The sequence below is a fragment of the Trichomonas vaginalis genome, chromosome V, assembly GCF_026262505.1.
Source record: "Trichomonas vaginalis G3 chromosome V, whole genome shotgun sequence".
NCBI classification, from domain to species: domain Eukaryota; phylum Parabasalia; order Trichomonadida; family Trichomonadidae; genus Trichomonas; species Trichomonas vaginalis.
The window spans coordinates 14,007,812-14,031,927 of record NC_067207.1 but is presented as its reverse complement, the minus strand read 5'-3'; the positions used below and the strand labels follow the sequence as shown (position 1 = coordinate 14,031,927).

Genomic DNA, 24,116 nt, shown 5'->3' with positions numbered 1-24,116 from the left:
GAACTCATTCTTGATGGCAGTAGCGAGAGCATTGTATGAAAAGAACTTGCAATCTTGCATGTGTTTCATTAAAATAAAAATATTAAATTATTTTGAAAAATAACTTAAAAAAATGTAATCTAATTTTTCAAAAAATATTTTTTATCCGATAGAAAAGATGACAGAAAAATTAACTTTTTACATAGCGCCAGACCCTTCTTGCCCACATCCTTTTAAGCCACAATATATAGACATAGAACTAAATAGAGAAAGCGAAATTCCACAATATATATACATAGAACTAAATAGTGAAGGCGAAATTCTACAAACAGAAGAAAGCGAAATTCCACAAACATATAGAGACCTAGATAACGAAAATGGATATGCGCTATTCTGGTTAGATTGTCCTTATAAAATGTATGAAAAAAAGGCTTTATATGAAGAATATAGAAAATATTGTCATGAAAACGATATAAGACCAAGCTCTAGAGAAAAATTCTATGCTGGTATAAAACATCTTTTCGAAGTTCGGAATGGCAAATATATAAAGAAATAATTTTTCTAAGTTTATTTTTTCGAAAAAATATTTTTTTATTTCCTACTAAAGATGTATCGGAAGTTGTCTAAGTTAGAACACTCGGAAATAAAACAACTTCTTACAGAAGCTAATATAGATGTTGCAAAACATTACGCGACAAACAAAAAAGCACTCGCTGACTTCATTAAAGACTACAATGGTGCAATAAGTTATGATAGAATTCATGAGTTCATAAAGCCGCAACGCGGCGAGGACGAAGTCCATGCAAGAGCATTTCCTTTAAATGACATTGCTATTGACTTATATCATAGACGTTCAGTACCTCATGAAGTAAGAAGAGAAATGTTTGACATAACAAATGCGAACGTTGGTCATACTCGTAAAGCTCTTTCGCATGATGTTCGTCAAGAAATGTTTGACATAACAAATGCAAACGTTGGTGAAACAAGAAGAAGAGACGACACACTGAAACAACAGAGAAGAGAGATGTTTAAAAGTGCTATAGAACAAGTTCGCAAAGCTAACGATGTCATTCGTTCCATTGACGACAAACCAAAAGAAGGTGAGAGATGGTTAAAGAAAGATGAAGAGAATAGGAAGAGAAATGTGAAGTCAGGCAATAGACTCATTGACTTTAACATCGAAGCTTTAGATGAACCAAACAGAGAATATTTACACAAACATTTCGGTAAGGTTTTCATGAGACTCTTAGAGAAAATTAAAATAAACTCGCAACAAAGATGGATGGTATGTTATAAACTTGGTGGAAAGTATGAATGTTCTACGTTAAACCTCAATAATATTGGAACATTACTACATCAGCTCTTGAAGGAGAACTTTATATCAGAGATAGAAGCAAATGCTGCAGGTATTGTTGAAATGCACTATGACTTCTTCTTGACAAACATAAAGAATCTTACTGAAATAAAGATGTATGATTTAACAGAATATGAAGGCTTAACGATGTCAGATGTAAAGAAAGGCAAACCAAAAAAGAGACCATATAGAGATGAAAGCACACTGACAAATGACCAGAAAGCCATTTTGGAAGCTCTTAAGCAAACAGGAAACCCAGCACTTATAGAAAGCTTTTGGAAAGATAATGGTGAAAAGAAGTTTTATAAGAAGAGAAGCGGTCAGTTATGGAAGTATCTTTGCACATTACCTATAAATCTTGAACGCTACCAAATCTTCAATGAACTGAACAAAAGAACTGCAATACTTATGACAGAGGACAATTGTTTCGTTTATGCTTGCATTCAGGCTGGAGTAAATGAAGAAACTATTGACCACATGAGAGAAGTCATTCGTGTTAGAGACTTTCCTCAAAGTAAAGTACAAGAAATTTCTGACGCAACAGGTATAGCATTTAATGTTACCATTGGTTATTTCAATGACTCAAGACATAATGAAATAAAGAGATATATACCAAAAGAATGCGAAACTGTTAGAACTATTGACTTACTTCTTGTTGAAGACCACTACATGCTAAATGAAAGACTTCCAATGACAACATACTTCATTCGAAACTATAAAGAAATTCTCAAAGCTTGTGGTGGAATGAACATTGAGAAACAGATGAAGATTTATACAAAGAGAGAAGATAAATATGTAGTTCGTTATGATAGAACAACACCGTTATGGGATGTTATGAAAACATTGTGGGAGTGCAAATATTTCGAACCTATTTCTTATGGAGAACTTTTCACATATACTACTGACTTATATAAACAGAACCTTGCACCATTTAAAGATTTGACATATGCTCCAAAGTATTGTGTACAACTGAAGAAGAAAGCAGAGTCAAAAGAAGTAAATAAAGCTAAATGTAAATTCATTCCTGAGCACGTTTTCTTTGCTGACTTTGAGTGTAGTACGGATGGCTTTCATAAAGCTTTTAACATCTGTTATGACAGTGAAGATGGTTCAGTGAGTGAAAGCATTTGGGGTCAAAACTGTGCAACAGAATTTTTGGAAAGACTCCCTGACAAGAGTTTAATATATTTTCACAACCTCAGTTATGACATAAACTTCATCTTAAGACACATGACAGAAGTGAAAGGAACTCCCATCATTAAAGGTTCACGAACAATGCAAATAACTGGTTTATATAAAGGACGGGCAATTATTATAAAAGACTCTTACAGTGTTATAAATAAGAAGCTTAAACTATTTCCTGCTATGTTTAACTTACAAACAGGACCGAAAGAAGTATTTCCATATAACTACTACAGCAGTGTTTTGTTAGCAAATGACAACAGAACTGGTGTCATTTCTGAAGCATGTAAGTTTATCCGGGATGCAGATACATTTATGAAAAACATAGATTCCATCAAAGGTTGCAGAATAGATGAGAACCACTTCGACTTAGAAAAATATAGCACGTTTTACTGCAAACAAGATGTAAGAATTTTAAGAGAAGGTTTTGTAAAGTTCCGCAATGACTTATTGAAAGAGTTTGATTTAAACGTTTATGACTACGTTAGTATTTGTTCAATTGCTAACAAATTGTTTGAGAACAGAGTATACTTCCCGAATGGAAATCTTTATGACCTCTCAAATAAACCAAGAGAATTTATTTCGAGATGCATTCAAGGTGGAAGATGTATGCTGTCAGATAACATGAAACAAAAGAGCGAAAAGAAACTCATTGCTGATTTCGACGCTGTTTCATTATATCCATCAGCTATAGCAAGACTTTATACTTTAGAAGGTATTCCAAAAGTATTGAAGGATGAGATGCTAAGCACAGAGTATCTCATGAGACATTTATTCGATGATGACCAAAAGGAACCCATTGGTGAAAAGTTTATGTCTGGCTTCTTTGTTCTCATTAAGATAACAGAGATTGGAATACATAGACACTTTCATTTAATAGTTTGCGACCCTGAACTAAATCCAGAACTTAACGTTCCAAGAAGTTCAAACACTTGCTGTCTCATGTATGTTGACCATATAACATTACAAGACCTCATAAAATATCAAGGTGTCAAATGTGATGTGTTGCAAGGATACTATTACGATGGAAACAGAGATATGAGAATAAGAGATGAAGTAAAGAAGTTGTTTGAGTTAAGGTTAAAGTATAAGAAAGAAGAAAACCCCTTACAAGAAATTATAAAACTCATTCTGAACAGCATTTATGGCAAAACTATTCTATCTCCTATTGAGTCAAAAATAACCATAGTAGATGACAAAGATGCTATAAGATATGCTATAAGAAATTACAACCATATAGTGAAGTTCGAAGGTTTGGATGGTTCAGATAAAACTATTTTCAAGCTAACGAAAAGCATTTGCAGACACTTTAACTTCTGTCCACTTGGTGTTAATATTCTGTCTATGTCAAAACGTATTATGAATGAAGTATTCTGTACTGCAGAGGACTTAGGAATGGACATCTTTTATAGCGACACCGACAGTATGCATCTCTACAATGAAGATATCCCTCGTTTAGCTGAAGAGTTTGAGAAACGTTATGGAAGAGTTCTCATTGGTAAAAACCTTGGTCAGTTTCATAGCGACTTTGCAGAAATAACACCTGGAAAACAAAGTTTAGCTTATAAAAGTATTTTCTGTGGAAAGAAGACCTACATAGACTTACTCACTAACGATTTAAATGAAGTTGCATTCCATGCACGTTGCAAAGGTGTCAAACAAGACGTTCTTGCTTTAACAGCAAATGAAATGTTTCCTGAAGCTATACAATGCTATTACAATGAAGATAAGAACATTCACATACCTGTTGGAACATATGACAAAGACTCTGAGTTCAGTTTAATGAAACTTTACAAAGCACTTCATGATGGTCAAGAGATTGCATTCGACTTGTGTAAGTCTGCTACACCTGCATTTGAAGAGAAGTTTAACTTCTCAATAACGACTAAAACAAGCTTTATTCGTAAGTTGAAGTTCTGAGGTCATTTATTTTTGTCAGCAATGAGGTCATGAATGAGGTCATGAATGAGGTCATTTATTTTTGTCAGAAATGAGGTCATTCGTGATAAAAATAAGCCCATGTGGTCATTTACAATACTGCGATGGTAGAGTTTAAGAGTTGTGCTTCAATGTAGAGACAGTCCTTATGGTCTGGAGGTAAGAACACTGGGCAGTTATGGTCATGAGTGGAGAACATGTCTATCCAAAACTCACGATTGAAGCCAGTTAATTTATAGTATTTAGGGTTAGGAAGTGGTGAAGTTCTTGTATGACCAATGAACTCATTTTCAACTCCCTTACTTAAGTTTGAATATAATATAGCTTGCTTTCTATCCCAAATGCCAGGTGTTACAATCTTTGAAAATTCATTTTTCCTCGGAAGCATTGCATCATAATTGAAAACATTCTTGAAGTCTTCATTGGTTCAGAGATTTGAAACCTTATACGTAATGGATTTTCTTTCTTTTTAGCGACTTCATTGAATGGTGAATATATAACAAACTGACAGTCATGAGTTCCATCTTCATTTTCATTAAATTCATAATGAAAGTCTATAAGTTGTGGCTGACTACCTTCTTCTTTCAGTTGTGCAAGAAACTCACGTAAAGGCTGTAAAGTTTGTACTTCAATATTGAACTTTTTCTCGAACATCTCATTAAATGAAATCATACATTGCAACAATGTTGTATCGTCTTTAAAGTATTTGTATATGTGAATGTTTTGGGCGCTTAAAGACTGTTCGTCATTTTCTATCTCGACTTGAAGTATAAAGTCAACCTTTCTGAAAGCACGTGTATTATATACATAGATGTTATGCCAATGTACTTCTCTTCATTTATGTTCACAATCCAGTCTGTTGGAAACTTAAACGTTACTCTGTTCCCCTTTATTTTGACGTCAGGGTTTTCACTACTGAACGCAACAGATAAAGGTATTTGTCTATACATTTAGTTTGGATAAAAATAAACCATTTACTCTTTCTTTGCTTCAGCTTCCTTTGCTTTTTGTTCTTCCTTTGCTTTTGCTTCTTCTCTAGCTTTTTTCGCCAGCAAACGTGGGTTCTTCTGTCTTCCAGCAGCTAATGCAGCTAGTTGTTTTTCACTAAGTTTTCTCTTTGGTCTCTCTGGCTTTTGTTCTTGTTTTTGTTCCTTCAGTTCGGATAAAATTTGCTCGCGAATTTCTTTCTTCAATGCTTCAACATTTATGACCTCTTGGGTCTTGTCCGTGGGGTTTGTCTGAGTCATTTGACTGCAGATAAAAAACAAAATTAAAACTTTAACCGATGTAAAATGAGCTTGTCAAAATCAGAGCGAGAGTCTATTATATTAAATGACGCAAGAGGAATACAACATCCTTTCTATTACGTAAGTCAGAGTAAAGATGGTAAAATATACGTAAGAAAAAGAAAGGTTCCATTAGCGAATGCAGAAAGCGACAACATTAAGGTGCATGGCACCGAGGGTGAAGTCCACGAAGCCCATATAAAACCTTCTGTTCAAACTGAGCCACCAAAAGAACAAGAAGAAAAGAAGCCAGATGTACTTTCAATAACGAACCAAGAGCTTATTGCAAAGTTCGTGAATTTCATTGAAAAGCAAACCGAGTCAAAGAACCCTGACCCACCAGTGAAAGAAGTCGAGACAAAAGAGAATGTACAGTTCATTGAAAATGTCAAGAAACAACTTCCACCACGAATACCAAGAAGAAGAGTGAGAATAATGAAGTAAATAGATATTTTTATCTGAAGTAAATACATGCAGAACGAACAGTTAAACGAATTTACATCCAGCAGAGCATATTCATCAGATTCGCTCATATTTCGATATCATAGACAATGCAGTTCAAATTGGTGACACTAATAGAAAATATTCTGACGCAAAGATTCCATCACAACCTGGAACTGCTAAAGATAACACATGGGTAACATTCAATCTCTCACCTCCTGGTGAAAATATGTTGGACCTTTACAATACATTTCATTACGTATAAAATGGAAGGTCAATTTATTGTAGATAAAGAAATTGGTTCAGGTTCCAATAAAACAAACCCACCAGGATTTTGGATTGGTTTCGATGACGCTTTCTATGCAGTTGCTGGATATCAAATCCTTGCAAATGGTCGTATCGTATATTCTCAAGACAACGCAAGAGAAGAAGCATATATAACTTCAAACTCACAAAACTACCGAACAAATAAAGAAAGTAGATGTTTTCTCAAAGACTCGACATGAAGATGTATGGAGTCATTCGGGAACATGCAGAACAGGACAAATTGTTAGTGGTCCAATTACAGCAGGAAAATCATTTGATTTTAAGCTTCGTTTAAGAATTCCTGTTAGAAGATTCCTTCCATTAGAACCTATTCGATTTATTCCAGCTTTTGCAGGAAACATTCAGCTTAAAGTAAAGTTCAGTAGCGACCCTTACAATGCACATCTATATCTGTAAATGATATCATTGCTTTCAATCCAACTCTTAAAGTTGCATTTGCTTCAGGTTCAAATCCACCGACAAATAAATTTGTTCCATGGAATGAACCATTCACTATGATAACGAGTGCAACTGAAGCTAGTGGAACAGTTACTATTACAACTGTAACCCAGCAACTATTTCGAACAAAGATGGATTTTAATGAATGTTTTATTCATCCAAAGTCATTCTCTTTAGACCCTAAACATTTATACAGAACTTGTAGAACATTATACAAACGAGGCTTTATGTTTTCCTGTTAAAGTTATGGATTGGATTCCTATGGATGGTTCATTCTCAAAGAATACAGATAGTTCAAGTGCAACATTTACAGCAGCTTATACGCCTATTAATGTTAAAAGTATTTGGGCACTATTTAGAAAGAAAGACAACTATTATGTTAATTTTTGAGAACCCTAAGTTTAAATATCTTCAGCTTTCCATGGGAGCTTATGGAAATATGCCTGCAGAACCTGAAAAATCATATGGACCTGTATTTTATGAAATGGTTGCGAACGCTTGCAATACAAACAATGATATGATTGGATTTAATGAAGATGTTATGAGGTCATTGGTGGATGATGGTAGTGTGGAACATAAATGGGATAGCTATGACAACACACATTTCTTATGTGGTTTTCCAACAGAAGTGGACTTTTGCTTCCAGCAAGGTCAAACATCTACTGCTCCAATAACATACAAATTGTCTGTTAAAGGACCTATTGAACTAGCAACAGAAAATGTACCAAAGCCACTTATTGGATTTATGAGGGATTGTTGCTTTGCAATACAAGTAAGACAGTCAGGCATACCAATAATAAGACTTGACGACTATAACTTAGCAGCGGACGACAGTGAGGAATAAAGGATGAACGTTTATTTTTAAAGCTTATAAATGAGTTCTTCATCAAGCTCTCGTGAACCTTCACCATCTGTGAAACAAACTTTACCAAACGATTATGGAGCACCTATTGAATATTTCTTACGAGCTGCACAATGGCAAAGAGCAGTCTCACCAAGGTTAGGTGTTCCACCAGCTCCTGTCAAAAATAGCATTTGGTCAAGTCCTTATATAAGATATGGTCTCCCACTAGGTTTGCTAGCTACAGCAGGAGCAGTAATGATGTTGAAAAGAAACAAAGCAAATGTTATAAATAATACTGAAGTAGCTGAATTTGAACAAACTCCGACACCATCGCCAAAACCAACGTCAAACCAACGCCTTCACAAACAACACCTTCAATGACTCCTGAACCTATGAAAGTACAAACTCCTGTTCAAAAGTCAACTCCAAAACCGACTCCAACATTTAAACCAGAACCTACTCCTCAAATAAATCGTAAAACTCCTGCGTTTCCTTACTGAAAAAATAATGTTAGTTTTATTTATCTTGAACATTTTATTTAGAGTAAAATGACGACTAAAGTCACTGAAGCAATGAAACAAAAATTTTTGGTAGAATACATTAAATCAGGAGCGGTTCCAGAAGGTTTTTACGTTCATACTATGAAGGATGGTAGAGTTCAGTTTAGAAAGATAAAGCAACCATTAGATAAAGAAGGAATTTTGAGAAAGATTAAACTTCATGAGGACAACATTGCTGAACTTAAGAAGAAGTTAGAAGAGTTGGAGAAAGGAAGAGAGTTATAAAGTAATGAATTCAACGGGTGAAAAAAGAGGTGAAAAAAGAGGTGAGATTTCACCACTTCACCTAAATTTATTTTTTCACCTCTGACAACGTTTATTTTTAAGTTTATTTTATTATTTAGCGAGAACGTTTATTTTTATATAAATGACAGAACAAAAATATAACATTTCTACTCAGCAGGAATGAGACCCTTACTGACTATGTATTCGTTTAATGCTTGATGAAAACAATGGTACATATTATCGTATGGGTATACACAACGTCTGTTTCCATCGTCGTCGTATATGTAGAGCTCAAATCCAGTCCAACCTTCTTTTGTACAATATGTAGCTTTATTTAAGTATGCATTTATGTAGATAAGGCAATTTTCTTCATCGCTCCAGAAATAATTTTTCGTCATTGTTGAAATAGTTTTCGTTCCTCTGCGACCATAAGGAATGTATGCAATGAACTTTGCGTCATATGGGATTGTAATATATTCAGGGTTTCTTTCATCGTCAATGGGTCTGTCTTTGTTAAAATGCATGTTTCTCAGTTTTACTTGAGTTTTGAATAGTTCACGGAAACGTTCTGGGAAAGAGTCATAGTAAATGTAGTCGGACATGTCTTTGTAATGAAATAAAAAATTTAAAATAAGGTTATTTTTATTTAGTGAGGACGGTAGTGAAGTCGTTAGTGAAGTCGTTAGTGAAGTCGTTTATGTATCAGATGGTTTTGTAAATATTTAAGGTTAAGTTGGTGTTTGTGTTGTAAAATATACGTTACCGGTTTTGTAAAGTGTCAAAACCGGTAAGTTGGGTAAGGTGGAACGCAGTGCCACAGTACCCAAGATAGTCATACTAACTATATTCATTATTTTTAATTTTGTCTTTAATTTTAGAAATTATTTTATCATGATATTTCAAAATTTCATTTTTATAATATGGATAATAATAATCCATATCATCACCTGTTATATTTTTATTATGTTTTTGGAGATATGATTTTAATTCATAATAATTAAGAAAATTTTGATTAAGTACTAAATCATCAATTAAATTTTCTAAATCTGCGTTATCCATTTATATAAAAATAAAATAAATGTTTTAAGGGTGCCCACCTCTTTGAATCATAGTATCAAAACCATTATTTACATATTGAATCGCATCATTAACGGTTCCTTTTGTCTCTTCTGTGGCATTTTATTAAAAATAAAATTTTAAATTATATTAAATAAATGGCATACAACATCCATTTTCACAACATACAGCCTTAGTGTGTGCTCCTGTTAATGCAGTCTTACCGATTGTTAAGCGAGTCATTGACCCGTTTTTAAGTTGTAAATTAATATTCTGACCATCGAAAATAACTTTATCATTTATTATATCCAAATAATTTTTAGGTGTTAATTGCTTATTTTGTCTTAAACTAACACCTTTCATTTTTTGTGCAATCTTTTTAAAATCACTTCCATCAATTGAACCGTTGAATGATGTATAACACTTAGGGCATAAAGCAACCATGTTATCACCTTGTTTCTCAATTGCTAAACCCAATAACTTCTTCTCATGTGCTTTTTCTTTAGCTTTATTCTTTAATTTAGGTTTAAATTTCTCATCAAAACAGAAGAAATCAAATGGTGCGAATTTGAAAATGTTTTTATCATAAAATTGTTTATCGGTAACAATTGCTTGAAATGCTTGAGTGTTAGGAAGATTTGGGTCGCCAGCGATTGCCCAATAAGATGAATCAGTATCACCTTCAATGAAATGAAAACGATTAACATCCATGCATTTATACATAAAATCATAAATGAAAACTAAATACCAGTATTTTGCGTTATCTAAAGTGAAGAATGCCTCTTGTAAACATGTATCACATCTATAAAATCTATCTTTAAGCATCACTTGATATGTATCCTCACCTATTTCTCTTATGTTTTAAACTTATTTGACATACATGCAACGCGTGCCTTCTGTGCATTCATTATTTTAGTCTTTGCGTAATTTTGCGTATTCATTGCATCGTAACCATATGATCCATTAAGTGAAATCTTGCAAAATAAACTTTTTCCTTTATTTCCTTCTAATTCAGCCTTTTGTCTTTCGTTCATAAATTCGTTCGCAAATTCATTAAAACAAGTGTTTTTCGTAAATGTTAAAATTGATTGAATATCATCAATGATAAAATTAAACCTGTCGATTAGATACCATAGATAATAAGAAGAAAATGGTTGATATTGGTTGTGTGTTGATGCTAACTGAGTTAATTTCCTCTGTTTCTGGTCAACTGGTAGATTGTTTGATTTCATGTAATTATACATAAAACTGCCAATTGTTTTTTTCATCTGTGATAATATCTAAGTTTCTTATTATCGGTAAAAAGTTTATGTAATCATTAATGTATTTTTCATTAATGTGACCCTTTACTTCAGCCACGAATAAAGTATTTTTCTTCTTAATTATTCCCAGTGCTTTTGCTTTCTTTGTTGCTGTATCACAAATGATAACACTATTCAATCTTCCCGGCATATACATTTTATGGTCAGTATATTGAATGAAATCATGAGGATTAGATGAAAATGATGAAGGATATAATGAATTAAAATCAACACCAACGAAATGAGTCATAATGTTGGTGGTGTCCTCATTTGATACAGTTTTAGTTTCTGGACTATATGAAAGTTTATTAATGTGCGTGATTCCTTTAAGATTAACACGATGTTGAACATTTGATAAACCACCAGTAATTCCATTACGGAGAATGTGATAAGCTTCAACTGAATCTAAAGTCATTGGTAAATTATTTTTTAATGCATAATTTCTTAAATTGATTCTTAAACGTTGAACATCTTCATCTTTATTTGATTTTACGACATTGCAATAACAACACATTAACTGACAATTTTCTTTGGTATGTGGTTTTTCATTATCGATTCTATCCAATGTTGGTTTATTTGCATATGTAAACGCTTTACCTCACATTTTGCATTTAGATGAAAGGATTAAATCGTGATAGTATTGAAAATCATCCATTGAAACATTATTTTTAGTATCTCTTTCTGCTTTTTCATCTTGTTTCTTATATAATTCAATTTTATATTTCCAATACTTTTTCGTTAATTCAAAACTTGATTCTATCTCTTCCTCAGGATATTTTTCATTAGGATTAAAGTCTTTATATGCTAAAGCGTAACGAATCATTGAAGCATTCGATGATAAAGAAAGATTATGAAGCATATCAATTTTATAAACAAATGTTTCTTCAATAATTTTATCGATTGGGTCAATCATAATTTCAACATCTTTATTGCAATAATGAATAAAATATTCTAATCTATTCTTAAAATTTTTAGCATCATTGAGATATATTTGATAATCACTATCTGATATAGTTTCTTGGGTTAATGCTGAATAAAATGAATCTTGAGTGAATGGTTCCTCTTTATATAATTCTTCTTCGTAATTTTCCCACGTGATGAATTGATAAGGGAAAAAGGATTTAACACGTGATTTATTGTTTCCGAAATCTTGATTGAATTGGTCTAATGTCCCACCCGCTATATAATTTCTGATGTCAATAAATCTCAATTCATATGGAACGTTTGTTTTCTTTACAATGATTTGCTTAAATTGTGAAGATGAACCCAGCATTGATTTTATTTTCCATTTTGCAGTATTTAAATCACGAAGAATTAAATTTAAATCAAACTTTCCCGAATTAAAACCTATGATATTCACTTTATTGAATTCCTCATCTAGAAGTTCTTTAAATGCTTCCTTCTGTTTTTCATTTAATGTATGGGACAAAGTCCCCGCCGTTTGCGACTTCAATAATTCATTGTATTGACTCATATTTGATTCAACAACTAATGAACAGGTTGAAAATAAAAACTCAATCCAATCAGAAATAAAAGAATCACTCGAAGTTAAGCAAAAATTCCTCGTATACGTTTTATCATTTAATTTAACCGTTGATGATACCATGAATGGTTTTAAGTAAGCGTTCAAAGTTGCACACTCAGAAAGTTGTAATTCTTCTTTAGTCTCTAATGTTTCAAAGTCAAAAGTAATATAATATCTTGTCGGTTGATAATATTCCTGCAAATTATGAGCTAATAACCACTGATATATCTTCTGTTTCGTAATATGTGGTGCATATGGTTGCTGGGTCTTTTGCAATTGAACGTCTTGAATTAATCTTCCATTATTTTCTTTACATTTCTCACAATGCTTTAAAAATCTTCTTTGTTTTTTCCTTTCTGGATCATCACGGATAGAATAAACTTCTTCTTTACAATATGGACAAACTTTATAGCCGGTGAGTGCTTCAACGTCTGTTATTCTGTCAGCGTGAAGTTTTCCACATGGACTCTGTGTTAATAAAATATTTACTGTTTCAAATTCTGGATCTATCATTATTGATTCCACTAATGGAAAGTCTACCTTATTTATGTCCACGTCTTCTGGTTGAGGATCACAATAATAGAAATCAATATTAACATTTAACATTCTCGCTAATCTCTCACTTTCTGATGAAATGTCAAACCCTTCATATGCATCTATTGCTTCATTTAAATAGCTTCTACGAGTTTTAGGATTAACACCATCAGGAATGTTATAGAAGCGTTTAAATAACCTTCTACCTTCTGCTCTAATTTGATTATCATTCATTTTAGCTGTTCCGTTTTTGTTCATTTATGTAAGAAAAAATTAAAAAATAAATAAAAATAAAGTTTATTTTTTAAAGCCCATAAAATGAATTAAGAACACATAAATTTTATCATCTGCGACGTGACGAATACATTTTAATTTACTCAAGAATGCGTACCCTGATACATTAAATCTAATTCCTGTCTTATTTAATTTCACAACTTTGAAAAGGAATGTATGAATAGCTATAAAATGATGAGAAGATGTTTTATGGGTTGTTTCCATTTTTTCTGAAATAAATGAATAAATATAATGTTTATAAGTTTTCATATCTTTTATGTTCTTAATAACGAATGGTATAGACCTTTCAACTTCGTCTTCCTTCGGTGCTGTTCTTTCATATGAAACATTATTGGTATCTTCAATAATGAAACCACAATCACACAAAATTTTATAGGTTCCAATGGTTTCTTTTGATATTTTATCTAATAAATCAAAAACTTTATCAACACCTGTGCATTTATTTAAATAATAATTTGTGTAAATATCATGATCTTCTTTCTTAATCGTATTAGTTGCATATGTCACGTTTTTAAGAGCTTTTTTGAATTTTTCGGAATCTAAAGGTGGTGAAAGTAGGATACAGGGGTATTCTTCATTATCAATAAATTGTAACTTATGTTTACGAATAAATTTAGTACCTTCTTCTGAAAGTGTTTCGTCTATTTCACCATCTAATAAATTTTGTGTTGATTCTGAGACATAATTTTTATATCTTTCTTCATGAGATTTCTGTACTTCTGATTCTGAAGCTGGGATATTCATTAAACCCTCTACTTCATTTTCATTATATTTTTCAACTTCTCTTAATTCCTTAATTTTTTCATCTATTTCATCTCTTATTTTTTTCAGTCTTTCAATTTCATTGTATTCATCATCTTTAATCCGTTCTTCATAATATTCAGGGAAAACATCAGGTTCTTTTGGTTTTTCTTCTTTAGATGTGGGATATAAGAAATTTATAACATCATATTTATTCATTTTTCCATCATAATCTAAATCATTTAATAACTCGGCAAATTTTTGACAATTTCTTAAATAATATTTATTAACTTCATAACCTACCTCCTCTAATATATCCTTTATTTCCTCGTTTGTGAATCCTAATTTTTTAACGTTGTTAGTTTTGACGCTCATTTCATACAAAATAAAAAAATAAAATAATAAACATAACTAAGTTTTAATTTTTCGTAAGAAGTTTATTTTATTTTTATATATAAATCATTCGTAAGGTCAAACAGACTTCTTATTTTTATATGAATTCCATCCTCTTTAATGTCATCAATGATTTCCATTTCATTATTTTCAATTTCTTCTTCTCGTTTATGAGGTCTTTGATTATGACTCCATTGATTCCATGAAATTAAATATTCTTTATCATTATATTTATACCTCATTAGCTTATTTTGGCTTTCATATTCATTTAATAATTCACAATCTTCATTTTTAAATTGAAGTTTAACCCATTCAGGATTTAAACAATGTTTAATTAATCGCGGAATATCTGACATCATCTATATATAGCTTCTTTTATAAAAGATAAAAAAATAAATTATTTTAAAATTAATGTTAATTTTTTAAATGATTTATAAATAAATATATTTTAATGCATCGTCTATATATAGATGTAACAAAAAAAGTCACTAAACCCGTCCGCATATACCACTATAATTACTCTTCAATTATCATTGAAATCAGAACAATGAACTAAAATAATGAATAGTTTGCAATTTTTCAAGATATTAATAAATGATTGAATAAACCAACTTTCCTATGTAAAGTCTCTCTATAGTTTTTCTACCTCAATGTTGAGTAAATCTCTATCAAAAATTTGAATAAGAGACTTTAAGAAGGAAATGGAGTTTATTTCATTTAAATTTGGTTGCCATTTTCTTTAATATGTGAACAAATATGAAGATTATCGTTATAATGGTAGTTTACTCTGAGTGTACAAAAATTTATAAGGTAGTCACAAAATCTAAGTAGTGAGGCTCTCAAAAATTGAACCGTACTCCATACAAAATTTGTGTACCCTCACTACTTAGATTTTGTGGCCTTCAATTGAGAGGTTAGTTTTGATAGAGCACGTTATAAAATTAAAAGGGAAAAATAAATAAAATTTAAACATTTAATTATATATAATTTAAGGAGTGTAATTCCAAATTTTCTAAAAACTATTCAAATTTGAGCATTTTTTTGGAAATAGTAAATCGGCAAACCCAAATTTTAGCTAAAAGTGACAGGGAAAATTGCTCGGTTCTACATTCAAAATAAATTTCATTAATTTTTACGTACATATTAAGGTACTTATCTTCTACATATATAATCTTCATTAGATATATACATGATAAATAAAATTCATAAAACATTAAAAATCAAAAAATTAGATGAACCTTGGCAATTAAACTTTATTAAATAATAGTTAAAAAAAAAAAGGTATTGGGGCTTCCAGGGCTGCGCCCCTCTAGCCCCTTGAAGATGTTTAGTATAACATGCAGTTTATATAAAATGAGGTTTTTTGGGGGTCTGGGGGCTTCCCAGGCACTTCGTGCCTTCTAGCCCGTAAAATTTTTGAAAGTCGTTGCTGTTGACTTTTTAGTAGAGGACTCAAAATAGTAGAACTATGTCCGGACAAGTAAGGGTCTATCGTCGCTACAGAAAAGTTACGGGCGTTCAAAGAAATATACTTTGAGAAGCCTTTTCTTCCTTATAGAATGAGATAGGATGGTTATTTTACAAAACCGACAAGACCTTAACCGAGTAGTTTTCATGTTTTGTCACTTTTCTGTCACTTTTCAGGGTAAAAACATTTTTATTGTATATAAAATGAATTTTACAAAACCACCGTTACCCTTCTTTGGAAATAAGAGTAGATGTAAAGATATTCTATTGAGAGAACTTAAGAAACTACCGAATGGTCTAACATTTGTAGATTTGTTCGGTGGAAGTTTCTATATATCCCATATGTGCCATACCGTATTCCCAGACTCAAAGATTATATGCAATGACTTCGACAACTATATGAACCGTCTCAAACATATACCAGACACAAACAAAATATTGAAAGAGTTAAAAGAAAAGATACCTATAGGTAAGATGGAACGTATACCATTAGATAAGAAAAATACTGTCAGAGAGGTTTTGAAAAAAGCAGAATATATTGACTGGGATAGTATATCTGCTAGACTTTTATATAGTGGTTCTATAAGAGTTCATGACATTGAAACACTTATGTCAAACGTTTTATATCTTAACTATACAAAGGTTTTCAAAGAGAACATAGAAAAATATACTGAGGGTATAGAGTTTGTGAGATGTCATTGGACAGAGTTGTATGAAAAATTTAAAGACAAGGAAAATGTTTTCTTTATAGTAGACCCGCCGTTCTATAACACATATGATTTTCAATACCAAGTAGACTGGACTTTGAGAGACTCTTTAGAAACTTTAGACGTTTTACATAACCATCCATGCTTTTACTTTACATCCGATAAAAGTGGTTTGGAAAGTGTCATGAGATGGTTAGAGGACATGCATGACTATGATTTTAGATATGACAAGATAGAATATGAGAGAGGTCCTATAAACCGGAAAAAGTGTCATAACAAAGAAATTTTATTGGTAAGTAAATGTGGTTTGAAATAGGACTACTTGTTTTAGGTTTTTTCCATTGTGTCATTTACTTATTTGACGTGGCAGAAAGATATAGAGAATATGAAGATGAACCAATGTCTGCAAATGTTCAGCATATGTACTCGTAAGAGATATTTTTATCTAATATTAAATGGACGCACAGAACTTAGCGAATGCACAGAAACCCGGACAACCAAACCCAGAGAATATTCCAAATGAAGTTAGAATACAAACTGCAATGGCAAACTATGGTCAAGTGCCAACAGATGTACAAATGCAAACTGCCATGTCAAATGACGCTGCGTTAGGTTTGCCACCATGGTATGCAAATATGAGATGGAAAGAGTTTTATACAAACCCTGAAGTGGGATATAAACAACTTTACGCAGATGACGCGAACACAGGAGTTGACCCGGAATATGTTTTCTACCAGAGGAGAAATAGAATGTATGAGCTCCAGTTAAAGAATGCAATGGAACTCAGAAGGAAACGTAAAAGACTAGGCGGACATTAGATTTTTACATATAGTAAAATGGGTTTCTTTGGAAGAATAGGAAACTTCTTTCGAAATGTTGGAAGAGGTATATGGAATGGAATAAAAACCGTAGGAAGAGGAATTTGGAACGGAGTCAAAAATATTGGTAAAAGAGTAGGTCAGTTCGTTGGTATTATACCTAAAGACCCTGAACCAGAAGAACAAGCTCCTGTTATACAACAGCCTGAACCTGCACCACAGTCTAGTTGGCAACCAAATCCAACACCTCAACCGTATTAAAATTATATTTTTACCGTTCGATAGTAGTTGTATATGAGACTAAGTTCTAAGTAAAACGCATGGTATAATGGAACTATTCTCTTTCTTCCATCTGTAGTAAACCATACTTGAAAGTCTGAAATACTTCCACTCGGTGGTTCATATAGCTTTGTAGGTTTTTCGTAAAAGTCATTTGCCAAGCATAAAAAAGAGTTTTGTGCGCCAGAAAATGAAGCATGAACTATAATAGCATCTGAGTCGAAAACATTTTCATATGTTCCATTAGGGTTTTCGACTTCATAAAAGTCCGGGTGTACTGGATATTCTGCAGGCTGATTTAACATCCTCAAAAATCTATACCATGCCAAGTTGTTATATTTTGTAGAAATATAAACGTCTTCTCCAAGGTCTTCTATTCTATTGATTTTAACAGTTGCATTTTTCCTGTCATATATAATATCGAGATGGTACTCTCCTTCGTCAATGTTGTACTGTTTTGCATATTCGAGATAGATATCGTTTATTTTTTCTTGAAAAGCTTGAAGAGTTGTTTCTAAGTTTACAAGCAAACTAACTTGTAAAGTTTTCCCTGTACAAATTTCTCATACGCACGTTTTTCTTTGTTATAGTATCGAACTTCAAAACCGACCGTAAATGGGAAACCATGTATGGCTTCTGAAATGAACTTCATTCTACGAAAGCCAATAGCTTTTGTGACGGATGGGTCTCTTAGCCATCTCAATGGGTAGTCAAAACGATAGCCTTCATGCTTTACGGTCTCTGTCTCAAACTTTTGACCGACATTCGTAAAAAGTTCATCTAATGGTTTAGTTGTAGCAACTCTTGAATTTTCTTTTTCTATTGAAAGCATATTTTATCTAGAATAAAAATGTCGAAAGAAACAGCGTCTATGAGAGAGATACAACTCAACCGACAACTCATTTTGCAAGCTCTAAATAAGAACACAACAAACTTTTCAAACTATTCTAAGATATCTGAGTCATTGAAAGAAGGAAACTTAAAACTGACATTAAACCCTTTAACAGACGAGTTTCTGTTTCAAGACAATAGGAACCATACTGTTTGTATAAATCCAACAAAAAGAACTTTAAACGAGAAACCTATAGATGAACTTCTTTTGAAGGCAGATATTGACAACAAAGCTGACAAAGAGTATGTAGATGCAACAAAAGACTATATTCTCGCATGGACAGAAAGAACATACCCACAAAAACATCATACACATAACATCTATGACGTAGATGAACTTCAAGAAAAGTTAGATGACAAAGCTGACAAGAACCATACACATACCATATCTGACATTACAAACTTACAAGAAACCTTAAACAGGAAAAGTGACGTTGGACATACACATACATCTTCTGAAATAACAGACTTAAACGTTAGCCTTGAAAAGAAGGCAGATAAGAACCATACACACGATTTCTTCGCAACTGTTGGTATAGAAAATATTGCAGGAACGGTTGAAGAACCTGATGGAACTGGTGGGGATGTATTAAATTGGAAACCTCCTAACTTTCCACAAGGTTTAACATCGGAGGATGACATAACGACGATGAAATACACTAGATGTAGAAATGTCTATGTCATGGAGGATGAAAACAATGTTAAATTCACTGCTCAAGATTTATATGATAAAAAAGCTGACAAAACAGAGCTTCAAACATTAAAGACAGAAATACTTCAAACAGTATATCCTATAGGTTCTATTTATACGTCAATGAACTCTACCAGACCAGAAGTAGTACTTGGTTTTGGAACTTGGACTCAAATAGTCGACAGGTTTTTGTATTGTGCAAACTCTTCAAAGGAAACAGGTGGAAGTAAAACGATTTCAGGTGAAACTACCTGCACACAGTCACTACATAGATTTAAGTACATCTCAAGCAGGTTGGCATAGCATAGATTTTGGGATTGATCAGCAATGAAAAAAGGTAAAGGATATGATGTTAAAGACAACGTTCAGTTGCTATAAATTGTTTCTGGGTACACCAGGGAGAAGGAAACCATACACATCGCGTTTCAGGGTATACGCAAACAACGGGACAAAGTAAAGACTACATGCCACTTACATGACAGTTTACGCATGGTATAGAAATGCTTAGTCGTCATTTTCAACTTCTTTAGCATATTTCGTCAGGAGTTGTCTTATATTTGTTAGGAACTGTCTTTGAAAGTATACCACCTTGAACTTTGACAAGTTTGAAACGAGGTCTGACAATAGTAGTTTTATCTTCTGCTTGCAGTCTGTACATTTTGCCATGTTTGCCTAAAACTTCATAATATTCTCTTGTATACTTTTCTTCTATTTTTACGAACACGAATGTGAGTACCTGTCGGGTACTTGTTGTTGTCATAGTCAATAGTATTTTCATATGGGTCGCGTTTTAGGTATTTCTATTTTTACTTTGTCACCTTTCTGAAGTTTGAAGCCTGGCATTCTTTCTTGTTTGTCTCTTTGACTAAACTATTAAATATATAGTCTTTCTCTAAAGTCGGGTTGTTTTCATTTCTTCAGGGGAGTGGTTTCCCAAACCTTTTTGTTTACGGCTATTGTAAATATTTAAAACTTGTCTCATCTTTTGCCATGGAGAAAGTGTCTATATTTGTCGTCATATGACATTTCATTTGCTTCACCACTTGTGGTTGGTTTAAGTCTCTTAAGATTTTTATACAACTGTCAATGACACCAAGAGCAGAATGGTTTTGGTCGACAATGAAATATTGGTTTACATTTTTTGAACGCAGATAGTTTTTAATATCGTCTGATTTGAAAGAACTTCATAGTCAGATGTCAGTTTTGTTGGATGGTATTTGTCAACGAATATTGTCAAAGCAGTTTTCACATCTAAAATATTTTTGGACCATAATGGTATGGCTTCACAGTATCTTGTGTTTTGACCGACAAATATTAGCCAGTATGGTGGTCCATCTTCTCTATACCTCGGAATGTTTTCCAAGATATCCATAAACCAAGCATTTGGTGTTGAACTAAAGATTTTTACCATGAGTGCTTTCTTTGTTGCTTTAGAAACATACGGGTCCTTGTTTGAATTCGTCATTTTTAACCCATAAGAAATGGGTTTATTTGGCGCATTAGCAGGAGTCGCATCTAGATTTTTACCCGCAGTGGGAACACTAGCCAGAGGTGCATTTGGAATTGGAAGGAAGATTTTGAGTACATTAGGTATACTGAAAGAGAAAGCACAACCTATTATACAAACTGTACAGAAAGGTTGGGAGGTAGCACGAGATGCAGCAAATATTATTCCAAATCCTGAAACAAGAGGAAAAGTTCAAGGATGGATGGACAATGTAGGAAGACAAGCAGGAAACTACTATAACAAAGCAAATGACTACTATAACCAAGCAGGCACTATATGGACCAAGGTGAAAGATTCTTTAACAGAGGATATAACCATGCACAAAAAACAACAACCAACCTCAACCACCTCAAACGTGGGGAATGTAAAATTTTTTACTGAGATGAAATGAACAATACAGCATTGAGACAGATGGGTTCAAGATGGCTTTGTCGGCTTCCAGCAGTTACACAACGTGTTTGTCAAGTTCTTCCTATACCTCAGGAAGTTTTAGACCGACTTAAAAAACCTAAACAACCAGTTGAAAACAAACCAAACTAAAATTTTTTACTGAGATGAAATGACCGAAGAAGTTGAAACGGTAGATTTGACACCACAAACAAAAGTTCAGAACCATTGTCAAAACCTGTCAAAGAACTTACAGATGAAGAGAAAAATTCAATAATAGAAAGTGCCAGGTCTGGAAATACAAACTCTAACTACAAAGTCACTTTTCATAAAAATGGAACGGCTAGTATCTCAAAAAAGAAACAGACTCTCACAAATAAAATATTGAAGTCTGAAGGAGCTTTCGAGACAACAGATGGAAAAGTTTACTTCACTGACCAACAGTTCATTATAGAACATCTCATTGACTTAGAGTCGAAATATTCTAAACTTTACAACAAACACAAAAAGTTGAAAGGAAAACAAAAACAAATGGCATATGATATTTATGAAGATGTTGACGACACAACTGTTCCAGCAAGTGAGGTAAAGTCAGATGAACCGAAAAGTGACGAAAAACCAATAGAAGAACGGAAGCCAAAAACTGAAGAAAAACCAAAACCAAAGTTTAGTTTCAATACTAAACCAAGTCAACCTTCATTAGCTGGTATGGGTTGGCGTCAAAGACTTATGGCAGCAGGCGGTTATGTAAAGTAAAGAAAAAAAAACATTTTTTTTATTTTTATAAAAATGCCCCCATATAGAATGGATAGAAAATCTGCTAGAATAAAAGCAGAGTTGCAAAGATATGGTTGGAGAGTTTCGAAGAAGTTTAAATATAGGAAGGGAAGACCCATAAAAGTCTATGACAAACTGTCTGGTCTTCGCTACGAAATGGACTTGGAAACAGCACGCGCAAATTATCCAAACAGACTAGAGAGGTTAGAAGAAGAGCGTCTTATGAACATGCCTTTCGATGTTAATGAACCTCAAGTTGAAGGACACGACGGCTTTGCCAGATTCTACTGGAAACATGACGAACAATTGCATCCTTTGAGAAGGAAAAAAGGAAAAGGTGAAGACACACATGCTCCCATGGAAAGAACAAGATATGCATATGAAAAGTAGTGAAGTTAGAAGTCAAATTACTTCTGGTCGAACCTTTACAGTAAACTTTGACGAAGGAAAGAACAAAGAAGGCTTCATGGGAGTACTTGCTGCCATACAAGACGGAAATAAGAAAGGACACAATCTCAGATTAACCGTAAAAGATTTGGATGGTCATATTTACTATGCACATGGCAATGAACAAACAGCCGCACAACTTCTTGACGCTTTCAAGACTACAAAGAGAGAACAAATGTTTGACTCCGACTCAGACATTTTGAATGCAATTGAAGGAATTGTAAGCGTGAAGTTCGAATGGTACCAACCTAACCCTCAAGCAGTCAGACAACATGCTGGATACTTCCCCTTCAGAAATAAGTCTGACATTGACTTGACAAGGTATGGAATTTACAATTCAATTGAAACAATTGTCAATGAACCTTGTATTCTTACATGTCTCAGGAACTCTGGTCTTGTTACAGATGAGAAAATGAAGTATCTTGAGTCATGTGTGAAGACAAGGTACATTCTCAGAGGGCAATTGACAAAAATTGCACCGTTGGCAAATGTCAATATCCGAGTCAACATTCCGACTGAGAAAGGTTCTTCACACGACGACTATGTTGTTGACAAAGACTTACCATGGTTGAAGATTGTACTTGTCCACAACCACTTCATGTTGAACGAAAGTCTTACAAACCCATTGTTCGGAAAAGGCAAGTGCAACATTGTCAGAGCTGTTAACATTCTTTTCGAGAAAGGCTTGTTGGAACCAATTCCAGATGACAAGCTGACAGAAACTTTTGTACCAAAAGACGAAACAAACTTTTCATTGTTAGTAAGACCAAAAGTTGTTCCAGACAAAGTTATAGCACAAAAGAAGTACACAGTTCCAAAAGGAGTTGGATTGTTCGGATACCAACCTGAACCAGAAGAACTTCCAATGAGGTTGCAAGAACTTCAAGATGCTATAAACAAACTTCATTTGAGACATCCAATTGACGTCAAATTGTATTGGAGAGCATCAGAGTTAGGTCAGAAGGTTTTATATGAAACAGGCTGCTTTGACGATGTTTATGAGATAACAGGAGAAGTTTCTCAGAAGATAAGAGACTCACTTGAATTTCCACGAACTGGACCCATTGGTTGCGACAAGTTCGACTCAGATGAAAAGACATACTATGTCGACCTTAACGCTGCATACATGAGGTTTGTCCAATATATTCCGACTGGAATTCCAAACGAAGATGGTGAGTTCCCGGGAAGGAACTATACAGTTGGAAAAGTCATACAACAACTGTATGATATTAGGAAAGCTTCAAACCCCAAACTTGCAATGACACTCAAATTGCTTATGAATTCGACATGGGGATATTCCATTAAAAAACCTCAAAAGATGAAGAGTAAACACTATGAGAAGGTCGACAACTTTGTTGAAAGGTTTTCTCCTTTTGTTTTGAAGTACGAGTTCACCGAAGGTCAAAATGGCTTAGTAACCACATTAAAACCTATTGTCGAACATTGGTGTTACCCTCAGTTCGCAAAGGCAGTCCTTGACAACTACAACAAATTCTTCTCCGTAGTCAAATCCAAAGTGAAGGTTTACTATGAGAACATTGACGCACTCATGACGAACGAAGAAGGATACAACAAACTCATTGAAATGGGAATGGTCGGTGAAAAGATGGGCTGTTTTAAGCTAGACAAGGTATTTTCCGAAGTTCATGTCCTCTCCAAGCGTAAGTACTGGGGTATACTTGAAGACGGCACAGAAATAAAACATTGCATGAAATAAAACATTGCAT

General features: G+C 33.3%; 10 protein-coding genes and 6 pseudogenes across 16 annotated transcripts, besides 5 other annotated features; 9 read left to right on the top strand and 7 right to left on the bottom strand.

Annotated features, from left to right (window-relative positions):
- Window positions 1-9,417: part of a mobile genetic element that runs on past the window's edge.
- On the top strand, window positions 587-1,987 carry TVAGG3_0333540 (organellar and viral DNA polymerase type B; the record flags this gene model as incomplete). The annotated part of the gene is made up of 1 exon (XM_051230550.1): window positions 587-1,987. A coding segment is annotated over one exon (1,401 nt), but the record flags the coding sequence as incomplete, so codon positions are not given.
- TVAGG3_0333530 (organellar and viral DNA polymerase type B) lies at window positions 2,609-3,578 on the top strand (the record flags this gene model as incomplete). Its single annotated transcript, XM_051230549.1, has 1 exon — window positions 2,609-3,578. A coding segment is annotated over one exon (970 nt), but the record flags the coding sequence as incomplete, so codon positions are not given.
- TVAGG3_0333520 lies at window positions 4,545-5,107 on the bottom strand (annotated as a pseudogene). The gene has a single exon. A coding segment is annotated over exon 1 (563 nt).
- TVAGG3_0333510 (uncharacterized protein) lies at window positions 5,428-5,700 on the bottom strand (the record flags this gene model as incomplete). The annotated part of the gene is made up of 1 exon (XM_051230548.1): window positions 5,428-5,700. The coding sequence occupies one exon, from the start codon at window positions 5,698-5,700 to the stop codon at window positions 5,428-5,430; it is 273 nt and encodes a 90-aa protein (XP_051100278.1).
- Window positions 5,746-6,183, top strand: TVAGG3_0333500 (uncharacterized protein; the record flags this gene model as incomplete). Its single annotated transcript, XM_051230547.1, has 1 exon — window positions 5,746-6,183. The coding sequence occupies one exon, from the start codon at window positions 5,746-5,748 to the stop codon at window positions 6,181-6,183; it is 438 nt and encodes a 145-aa protein (XP_051100277.1).
- On the top strand, window positions 6,447-7,789 carry TVAGG3_0333490 (annotated as a pseudogene). The gene has a single exon. A coding segment is annotated over exon 1 (1,343 nt).
- TVAGG3_0333480 (repellent protein 1 family) lies at window positions 7,820-8,170 on the top strand (the record flags this gene model as incomplete). Its single annotated transcript, XM_051230546.1, has 1 exon — window positions 7,820-8,170. One exon carries the CDS (start codon window positions 7,820-7,822, stop codon window positions 8,168-8,170), a length of 351 nt encoding a protein of 116 aa, XP_051100276.1.
- TVAGG3_0333470 (uncharacterized protein) lies at window positions 8,742-9,176 on the bottom strand (the record flags this gene model as incomplete). The annotated part of the gene is made up of 1 exon (XM_051230545.1): window positions 8,742-9,176. One exon carries the CDS (start codon window positions 9,174-9,176, stop codon window positions 8,742-8,744), a length of 435 nt encoding a protein of 144 aa, XP_051100275.1.
- Window positions 9,177-9,417: a terminal%2Cinverted (terminal inverted repeat of Maverick-2 transposon ID:TVAGG3_0333460).
- Window positions 9,418-9,780: 363 nt separating this feature from the next.
- On the bottom strand, window positions 9,781-10,862 carry TVAGG3_0333450 (annotated as a pseudogene). The gene has a single exon. A coding segment is annotated over exon 1 (1,082 nt).
- A 667-nt stretch (window positions 10,863-11,529) lies between these two features.
- On the bottom strand, window positions 11,530-13,248 carry TVAGG3_0333440 (DNA/RNA polymerase superfamily; the record flags this gene model as incomplete). Its single annotated transcript, XM_051230544.1, has 1 exon — window positions 11,530-13,248. The coding sequence occupies one exon, from the start codon at window positions 13,246-13,248 to the stop codon at window positions 11,530-11,532; it is 1,719 nt and encodes a 572-aa protein (XP_051100274.1).
- Window positions 13,249-13,422: 174 nt separating this feature from the next.
- TVAGG3_0333430 (uncharacterized protein) lies at window positions 13,423-14,400 on the bottom strand (the record flags this gene model as incomplete). Its single annotated transcript, XM_051230543.1, has 1 exon — window positions 13,423-14,400. A coding segment is annotated over one exon (978 nt), but the record flags the coding sequence as incomplete, so codon positions are not given.
- Window positions 14,401-15,475: 1,075 nt separating this feature from the next.
- Window positions 15,476-15,505: a terminal%2Cinverted (terminal inverted repeat of MuDR-3_TvMULE3 transposon ID:TVAGG3_0333420).
- Window positions 15,476-15,687: a mobile genetic element.
- A 1,360-nt stretch (window positions 15,688-17,047) lies between these two features.
- Window positions 17,048-17,410, top strand: TVAGG3_0333410 (uncharacterized protein; the record flags this gene model as incomplete). Its single annotated transcript, XM_051230542.1, has 1 exon — window positions 17,048-17,410. One exon carries the CDS (start codon window positions 17,048-17,050, stop codon window positions 17,408-17,410), a length of 363 nt encoding a protein of 120 aa, XP_051100272.1.
- An 18-nt stretch (window positions 17,411-17,428) lies between these two features.
- Window positions 17,429-17,671, top strand: TVAGG3_0333400 (serine threonine-protein phosphatase family; the record flags this gene model as incomplete). Its single annotated transcript, XM_051230541.1, has 1 exon — window positions 17,429-17,671. The coding sequence occupies one exon, from the start codon at window positions 17,429-17,431 to the stop codon at window positions 17,669-17,671; it is 243 nt and encodes an 80-aa protein (XP_051100271.1).
- Window positions 17,672-17,673: 2 nt separating this feature from the next.
- On the bottom strand, window positions 17,674-18,521 carry TVAGG3_0333390 (annotated as a pseudogene). Its single transcript has one exon. A coding segment is annotated over exon 1 (848 nt).
- An 831-nt stretch (window positions 18,522-19,352) lies between these two features.
- Window positions 19,353-24,116: part of a mobile genetic element that runs on past the window's edge.
- Window positions 21,446-21,921, top strand: TVAGG3_0333380 (annotated as a pseudogene). The gene has a single exon. A coding segment is annotated over exon 1 (476 nt).
- On the top strand, window positions 21,970-24,106 carry TVAGG3_0333370 (annotated as a pseudogene). The gene has a single exon. A coding segment is annotated over exon 1 (2,137 nt).